Genomic DNA, 9449 nt, shown 5'->3' with positions numbered 1-9449 from the left:
ATATCGCTGGAACGGGAAGGCCGCATGATCCGACAAACGGTGATGGTGTCAATCAGGACGGTGAGAACGAGCAGCCATGAACCCCGTCCGGCCTGCTCGATCTGGGTCAAAATGACCAAGATGGCCAGGTAACTTTGGTATCATGTGACTATGTAGCCACACACGCTAATCAATTGAGAGGGTCATAACTTACTTGGAGTCTCTAGCAGGAGCCTCCGCCGACCGAGGAGCCAGAGGGTTCGGGTAGCAAGAAGGCCAAATCCAAGCGAGGCATGTCAAAGATTCTTGTTGGTAGGAATGCACACTGGCACAGTACTGAGTTCGATGAATTCGGGGATCCACTCTCACCGCCTATAGCTTTGACCAAATACAAGACTATCCTCGGGTTACTTGTTAGGGACTTCATCCCGATTAGGTACATGAAGTGGATTGGGAAAGATGATGACCCATGGAGGGTTCTCGAAAGTGAGAAGGATTACATATGGGATGTAAAGATCCTAGAGTATTTCACTTTCCCAACCGAGTATGACAGGGAGTTAGTCAAGAAAAAAGCAAAAGAAATCATGGGGACATTCTTCAAGAATTTCAAGAGGACATTGTATAAGAATTTTGTCCTCCAAAATAAAGAGCCAGATTTCGATGGTGGACAGTTTAGCAAGCAGAAGGACTTCTAGCAGGATTTTAAGGAATATAGGTTATCCGAGGAGTACTTAGCACTGAGTAGGAAGAATAAGGAGAACTCGCAGAAAGCGACGAATTCTCATCATCTTGGCTCTCGTGGCTGCGCCAAAAAGATGTCAGAATTTAAAGCAAAACTTCAAAAGATGGATCACCTTGCTGAGGAAGGCGTTCAGGTTGAGTCCGCCGATTGAGAGGCCAGATCGGTATTATACTATATGGGGAGGAATGTACAGCACGCCGAGGACGGGAGCTTTAGCTCCACAAATCAACCTATGAGCGAACTCATCCAGAGGATCTCCTAGGTAACTGAGGAGGTGAGGCAAGGGACTTGCAGTTCTAATAGGGAGAAAGACGTGCTCACCCAAGCACTCAGAACCAAGGAGCACCCTGATCGCACTAGAGGAACCGATGTTGTTCCTTGGAAACTAGCATTCCCCAAGAATCTAACACTTACCAGAGCTGCTCGAGGGGTAGAGCGGAACATGAGGCAGAGTATTTGAGGCGACTAAAAGAGATGGAAGACAGAATGGAAGCATGGATTGAGACGACTGTTGAAGCGTGAGTCGAGAAAATTTTGTTGTCCAAGGGGTCAAGAGTACCACAAAACCCTACTCCTACTGCCTTTAGCCCATAGTTTAGGGGGCCACAGCAGCTGCAGATCGACCCCGCTCGACGAAGAAGAGACGAATGTGCCTTCGATGGACGGCATCACTGAACCCATCAATGTCAAGTTGTACATCCGTCAGGAATAGACAAAGGACAAGGTGGCGCTCGGCCAGGCCTGGCCTGCAGGAGACAGGACAATTAATAGCCACCCAATTCCATAGGAGTATGCTCACATCACCATTGACAAAATACTTGATAAGAAGTATAACAAGATACCCATTGAGTACCCCGTAGCGGAAGACGGGCCAAAACTTGGTCAAAACAAGGGCTCTCAAGTGGCCAGGCACAAGCGCTTCATTAAGCTTGACCATCATTTGTCCTCTGATGATGAGGACGACTACGAGTCTTCGCCCACCCGTAATGATCACTCACCATCTCCCAACAGAGATCACTCCCCTCCCCATCCGGAGCCATCACCCCCGAGAAGACAGAGGTCTCCTTCTACTCCTCCTCGTCCGACTCCATCTTCATCAGCCAAGAGAAAAGAGACTCCTCCTCCTCCATCTCCATCAGCACTGGGAAAACAGAATTCTCATTGTCATCCTCCTCCTCCTCCTCCTCCACGTCAGCCCAAAACAAGATCAAGGACATCCTCGCAGTCGCAGAAAAGGTCATTGGATTCGGTCGCTAATGCTCCCAAAGTGAACCAACAGAAAAGAAAAAGGTCATTCAGTGGCAGCATTACCACCTTGATGAAAGAAAAATTTACAACACACATCTTGAAGGAAGACTGTGTTAGTTTCTTCAATCTCTGTGCCTCACTACCTTCGTTTTTGTTGAAGTCCGAATTCGAAAGGCAAACACAAAATAAATATGCTACAACAAGAGACGAAGAACACACACAATAAAAATTTAAGGAACATACAGAAGTACATCGAAGACAACCCAGGATTAACCATGGAAGAGGCCGCGAACATCGATTATGATGTACAAGGGACGGGAACACCAACAATGAAGTATCAAAGAGGCAATCTTTTGGTTCCCGATCACGAGTATAAAAATCTGACAATATATATGCGTCAGTTACATGAATATTACATGGCTCAAGCAACAGAGACTGACGACTTTGGTTTTGAGGTTATTATCCGTTCACCACATGTTTTCCATTATCCTGAAGAAGAGAAGTTCGATGTCGAGTGGGAGTGCTTGTTCCAGCTATACCAGAAACGCTCTCTCGATGTTCAAATATTGACGTTGTGGACTATGTAAGTACCCTACACGCACGATATTAAAATTAACTACTCTCTCGAGACATAAATTGTTAACTTTTGAGCACTTCCTATGATTTTATGTAGGTGTATAGCAAAATTTTATATTCTAAAAAACAAATAGGATTACATAGGCTTCTTAGACCCCTTGCGAGTTAAAGAGAGGACATATCTAGGCCTCCATGGATGTGACATGAAAGACCTGAAACAGAGATTGATTACTGTTTTCGATGAATTCACGATGAAGAAGAAAACCCACATACTTCTAGCCTACAACTGCGAGTATGTGTTCTCGACTTTTAATTTTATGCTTCTTTTTTCGTTAAGATTATTCGATAATTAGGATTCTGTGATTGCAGCAACCATTTTGTCTTCATTTGTATCAATCTTGCCAAAAATCTGATCGAGGTGTGGGACTCAAAGAAAAAAACATTTCATCATCTGGATGCACTGGTGGCAGTGCTAAATTAGTAAGCGATCCTAGTAACATATTATTTTCTAATCACACATACCGCTTTCTAATATTTCTCCCTTTAATGTTGCTCAGTGTCCAAAGAAGTCATATCGGTGGGATGCCAGTCCCATTCAAGGTTGTCGAAATGGAGGGGAAGTACCTATCACAGCCGGCGGGAAATAATGAATGCGGATTTTTATGTAATGTGGGCAATGCTTCGCTACATCGGTGAGAAATCGGAAGAAGTCGATAAGTTGATGTGTATAATCCCCATTTTATTTATGTCTGTTAATAATTCAACAAAATGATTTACTGTTCCTCTGTGGATATCATCTTTTTTGAACAACAACGCAAGAAATATAACCACCAAAGGTTGTTAGACATGGTGATCGTCGCACTGCAATCGGAGCTCGCAAAATTCATCTTAGCCGTGGTATTGGAAAAAGATGGAGTATTTTCCATTGCACAATCCGTGAAGTACAAGGACCAGTATGGCCCAGAGCGGCTCGCCAGATTATTGTAAGAAGTCCGAGAAGCATTGCACAATCTATGAAGTCCGAGAACATTTCTTTTTTATTTTGATGGATCGAGATCTGGATAAGAACATTTAAACTGTAACCGTAACATTTATAATGTTTAATATTGATGGACCTGTCGTCTATGTAGCGTATATAAAGCGAAACCTGATTTCATGAAAAAATATAAATTAAAATCAATTATAAAACAATAAAATGCGAACGGGCCATCACTGTCGGTTAGCAACGAATCGGCAGTGTTGTCGTAACCATCACTGTCGGTTATCAACAAACCGATAGTGTTGTCTTGCTCAACACTGTCGGCTTGAGCCATGAACCGACAGTGTTGGCTTGCTCAACACTGTCGGCTTGAGCAATGAACCGACAGTGTTGGCTTGTTCACCACTATTGGCTTGAGCCAAGAACCGACACTTTTGATGCAACCATCACTGTTAGTTGGGACTACAAACCGGCAGTGTTGTTCAACTAGACAGTGCCTGTTGCCTGTAGATCAGTGTCGGTTTTTAAGAACCGACAGTGATGTCAACCCCCTATCACTACCGGTATGTCAGTCGGTTCAAAATTTGACAGTGAAGGGGGTTTTTGAACCGACAGTGATATCCAGATGTGGGGTAGTGTCCTATACCTCCTTTGCGATCATTAACCAACAACACAGGCTTCTACTTATCCTTTTTGGTATTGTGTACGTTGGCATTGTAGTATGGGTAGAGGATCATTCAGTAAGGATAAAGGAATGAAAAGGACATCGGAAAGATAAGAAAAAGTTGCATCAAGAAAACGTAGGTTCTGCATAAAGAAGATAAAGGAACAGTAGAATATAGCTAGGATCCTAGTCATTTTGAGGGTTAGCCTTTGAAGTTAGTTCCTTATTTGCCCTTGAGCCAGCTGCCCACTAGTATTTTCTTAAAGAAATTGAAAAAAAAAAACTAGGCTATATTTTCCCCCAAAATACAAAAGCATTATGATTTAGGAGTATGATGTACTCCTCCATTCTAAATTGTACTTCACTTTCGTATTGACCTAAGTCAATTTTCTCTAATTTTAAATAATTTTTTTAGGAAAAGTGTATGAACACATCTACTGGTTTAAGCAAACACGCTATCTGTCAAGACATATGTCCCAGAAATCTTTATGAAACTAATTTAATGTTGATGCATTTTTTCTATAAACTTGGTTACAATTAGAGAAATTTGTTTCGGAAGAAGATAAAATGAACTATAATTTTGAACATATGAAGTAATTTTTTCTTGTAAATCCATATTACCTTTGTACCATTTTCTATAGGAAAAGAGAATGTCGTCGTGTAAGGGACCCCTAGAATTTATTTTGATTTTATGAAAAGTTTTTTTAAACATAGTCTCAGTTTTTCTTTTCTTTTTATAACAACCACCACCCCTGCTATAGTTGCATTGCATTTCCTCGCCACTCTCTCTCCCTCTCACTCCCTCTCTCTCTCTCTCTCTCTCTCTCTCTCTCTCTCTCTCTCTCAAATACTGCCCATGCGCCTTGCCCTCCTCCTTGGATGAGGCCAATGGCCAGCAATGGCATGGTGTCCTCACCACCCTCGCCCTTCTTCCCTCCAAACTTCCTCCTCCAAATGCAGCAGACACCCTCCGATCATGACCCCCAAGAACAGCACCACCATCACCACCACCACCTCTCTGCTCCTCCCCTTCATCCTCACCACAACCCCTTCCTCCCCTCCTTTCAATGCCCCTCCCTTCAAGACTTCCGAGGTCACGCGCAGATCGATCACTAGCTAGTCAACAGCCTTCGATCCAACTAATCCGATCCATCCATCCATCCGCTGGTCCTGACATGCGCTGGCGCCTGTGGTTGGTTGATGCAGGTATGGCGCCAATGCTGGGGAAGCGTCCGATGTACGGCGCGGACGTCGTCGTCGGAGGCGATGAGGTGAACGGCGGCGGCGGCGCTAACGAGGACGAGCTGTCGGACGACGGCTCCCAGGCCAGGGAGAAGAAGCGGCGGCTGAACGTGGAGCAGGTGCGGACGCTGGAGAAGAACTTCGAGCTCGGGAACAAGCTGGAGCCGGAGCGGAAGCTGCAGCTGGCACGTGCCCTTGGCCTGCAGCCGCGGCAGGTGGCCATCTGGTTCCAGAACCGGCGCGCGCGGTGGAAGACGAAGCAGCTGGAGAAGGACTACGACGCGCTGAAGCGCCAGCTCGACGCCGTCAAGGCCGACAACGACGCCCTCCTCTCCCACAACAAGAAGCTCCAGGCCGAGGTCTGTACACCGTACAATACAATTCGATCACCACTTCATCTCTTTGCTGCGCCTGATCCATTCATCCTCGCCGGCGCCGGCTAGCTGCTCGTGTCTCGGCCGTCCGCCCGTCCCGGATCTAGGCTAGCTAGCCGCGTGCGTGAACTGTGAACTGTGATCCGCATCGCGATGTTGATCCGGGCGTGGGTCGGTCCATGGCTGGCTTCCCAGCCCAATGATTGGTGGGTGACGGCTCAGCTTCTTGTTGCACAGCTCAGCTGGGATCCATGTGGGTTTCAGTGCACGCAGCAGAAAAAGGTTGTTGGATGCGTCGCGTCGCCCTCCACGGCCTGCCTTGGGCGCTGCTGCCTTTTCACCTGCCTTTGCCTCTTGCCTGCGCGCGTACACGTACTACCGCTGCCTGGCCCTGCCCTGCCTGCCTTTTGTGGAATCTTGCTGCTGCAACTGCAAAAGGCAGAGAGAGTGGCTTTTGGAAAGGTCAGCAGCAGAATATGCAGGCAGAGCTGCGTCGAGTCTTGAGCGAGGAAGATGCTGCGGCTGGCGCAGTCAATGGCTTCATCATGGCCGGTCCCGGTCCTCATCTCTCGTCTCTGTGCCTCATCGCAATCGCAGAGCGTACTCCTATGCATGTGACATCTGTGTGCGCCTTCGCTTTTAAGCTTTTTCCGTCGAATTTGCACTGCAAATGACGTGCGCACTGTACTACGTTGCACATCTTTGGCCACAATCAGTACTCGTATGATTGGGTTCCCAGTGCTTGCCAAATGTACTACGTTCAGTACTCATTGTTTTTTATCCGACGCTACGTTGGGACCGTGCCGTGCAGTAGTACCAAGAATCTCGCATCGAGCCTGTACTACCAGCAGCTAGTAGCAAGAATAAGTGTCCTAGATACTCGGTTGCAGTGAACCAGTAGTGATCACTGATTAGACGATCATCTTTCTCGAATTACATTGCTGCATTGTGGTTGGGTTATACTAACATGAAGATCTTTATATACTAACAGCCAACAACTGATCGATTCTTGACGATATCGCAGATACTGGCGCTGAAGGGAGGCAGGGAGGCAGGGTCGTCGGAGCTGATCAACCTCAACAAGGAGACGGAGGCGTCCTGCAGCAACCGCAGCGAGAACAGCTCCGAGATCAACCTCGACATCTCGCGCACGCCTGCGTCCGACGGCCCCATGGACCCTCCGCCGCCGACGCACCAGCACCAGCACCACCACGCCGCGGGTGCCGGCGCCGGCGGCTTGATCCCTTTCTACCCTTCCATCGGCGGCCGCCCTACTGCTGCCGCTGCTGCTGGCGTGGACATCGATCAGCTCCTGCACACCTCCGGCCCCAAGCTGGAGCCGCACGGAAACGGCGGCGGCGTCCAGGGCGCCGTGGAAACCGCCAGCTTCGGCAACCTCCTGTGCGGCGTCGACGAGCCGCCGCCGTTCTGGCCGTGGGCCGACCACCAGCACTTCCATTGATCGTCTCCTCATCTCCATCACAAAAAATAATAATTGACAATGGCATGTTGCGATGGCGATCAACATTATAGTGAGAAGAAATAGTGGATGAAATCATTTGTATTCTTCTTGGCGCACTGCAGCAAGGGAGGGAGAAAGCAAGGTTGTGTATGATGATCTGATAGATCGGCGAGGTAGCTGCGAGATATGCGATTATATTTGGGAAATGGAGTAGTTGATCGTGATGGGAAGGGTTGTAAGGGAAATAATCGGAGAGGCGGTGTAATTTAATTAGGTAGATTTTGGTTTGAGTTTCGATAGTGTCTTTATTTTTGCGTCTTCATTTTTTGTCTTTGCCTTTTTCTTTTCTTTTCTTTTCTTTTTATTGATACATATATAAATTTGTGAATTGTGAGTTGTAAGTTGTATAGGTGCATGTTTTTTTTTTCAAAATTTGCCTGGATCAAGAGCAGTAGAGCAGTAATCTCTCTTTCTCTCTCTCTCGTTGTGTTATTTTGTTTTTTTAGCATGAGCAAGCGTTGTGTTACTTTATTCATTTCTCTAAAGAAAACTAAATGTGTGTGGCCGTTGTTCCTTGACATGTGACCAATGATGCAGTTGCAGACAAATGTTTCTGAATAAATTGGGATAATATATACAAAGGATCATCAAAGGTTACTGAGGTTAATGGTTATTAGTAGTATATATACGACCAATGTACTGCACTTGCATGTATAATGAACGCATTGACCAGGAACATTCGATCCATCTACTAGCATTCTTACGAACTTGTGGTTAAATAAGCATTACACATGCTGCTGCTGACATGCATGCCATCTTAGTATTACGGTTGCAATTATAAGGACACTAAATTAAAAGGGAACGTAAAAGCATGGGCAACAGCAACACGCCGGGACAGCTATCTATGTTCCCTTGGGCCCTGCCTTCTCCCCTTTCCCTCTGAGGTTGCTCACCAACCACAAAAGCCAACTTGTTTTTTCACAGAAGCCCAATCAATCTTATCAAATATCCTAATCCTATATGGCAATTTGGCAGTCGTACGTCCAACCAGGCACAACACACATGTGTAGTAACAACTGCTGTATTATCTATCTCTCTTGTTAAACATGAGCATATACTGCTGTATTGCAGATACCTAGCTAGCACAAACAGGTCGAGCATTATTACACCTGATTAATAAATAGTGAAAAAGAATGTTTATGACCGGGCAGTGTTAGTTTCTATTCTCATCTCTTGCGCCGTACCCGTACGTCATGCATTGGCTCACTGCTGGCACCTACAGTTGTCCGAGTCGGGCTTCGCTAGATTGCCTTGCCTGCGACCGGGGGAAATGATTGGTGGCATGGGAATTGCAAGGGCACAAATCAACGAATCAACTCGAGCAAAAATGCAGTGTGTTATCTGCAAATTTACCCACACTTTTTTTTTTGCAAAAATGTCTGACAGCTCTAGGTAGTATATGGTCGTGCAATTCTAAGATTGCATTATTAAAGGTTTAACAAACCAATGGTAAAATTTGCATGCAATTGCCAGGGATGTAAGCTTAAATAAGAGTCCATGTTACCGTAGTTTTTCTCTTTTATTAGCAAAACAAAGAAAGGAAGAGCTTGGATATAGCTCGAGTAATTAACAAAGCATCTGCACGCGAATTAAGCATGACTCACTCTCAGTTGGTTCTTTTGTGGTAGAACCTGTTCAATAGATTTAAGTTTTTGTCTTTGACATGGCTGATCATAGTTCCCTAAATTTAATAGCGAATTTTAGTGGTAGACAATGACATATTCGTCGACAATGAGATATCTTTGGTGACTTTGTTAAATTTGGAATTTGTCAGCTCAATCTTTCGAACGTGTCTATTAAGATAGAGTTTGCATATTTGTATTCATGGGTATCATGCAATCAGAGAGGAAACAAAAGCTTCTGCACATGATCAATTTTTGTTGGGGGCTCGCAGTGCATTACGGAGTAGTAGAGGAGTAGAGGACTGTGACGGACAGCGATAATAACAAGAGAAATAAAAGGAAAAGGGAAAAAATAGAGTGAGCGTACATGGCGTTAAGTGTAGGTCACGTCATGGTCAGGTCCACAACTCGTGGAACAATCCCTTGTGGGTGATCAGCATCAGCAGCCGTGCGTGGGGCCGTCCGCTACAGGCACAAGAAACCAAAGGACCATGTCTGGAC

General features: G+C 45.8%; 1 protein-coding gene across 1 annotated transcript; it reads left to right on the top strand.

The window, feature by feature from the left end:
- The first annotated feature begins 5012 nt into the window (after positions 1–5012).
- Positions 5013–7752, top strand: LOC136506105 (homeobox-leucine zipper protein HOX21-like). Its single transcript, XM_066501232.1, has 3 exons — positions 5013–5281; positions 5395–5789; positions 6829–7752. The coding sequence occupies exons 1-3, from the start codon at positions 5068–5070 to the stop codon at positions 7264–7266; spliced, it is 1047 nt and encodes a 348-aa protein (XP_066357329.1). The 5' UTR covers positions 5013–5067; the 3' UTR covers positions 7267–7752.
- Positions 7753–9449: the final 1697 nt, after the last annotated feature.

Source organism: Miscanthus floridulus, chromosome 1 (assembly GCF_019320115.1).
Source record: "Miscanthus floridulus cultivar M001 chromosome 1, ASM1932011v1, whole genome shotgun sequence".
Lineage (NCBI taxonomy): Eukaryota > Viridiplantae > Streptophyta > Magnoliopsida > Poales > Poaceae > Miscanthus > Miscanthus floridulus.
The sequence above is the reverse complement of the archived record's forward strand: the minus strand, read 5'-3'. Positions and strand labels throughout refer to the sequence as shown.

Bases quoted from the DNA above. Each gene is read 5' to 3' on its own strand.
- LOC136506105 (XM_066501232.1), top strand. From the start codon at position 5,068: ATGAGGCCAATGGCCAGCAATGGCATGGTGTCCTCACCACCCTCGCCC. The intron at 5,282-5,394 runs GTCACGCGCAGA...TGGTTGATGCAG, and splicing joins CTCCCTTCAAGACTTCCGAG to GTATGGCGCCAATGCTGGGG. The intron at 5,790-6,828 runs GTCTGTACACCG...ACGATATCGCAG, and splicing joins ACAAGAAGCTCCAGGCCGAG to ATACTGGCGCTGAAGGGAGG.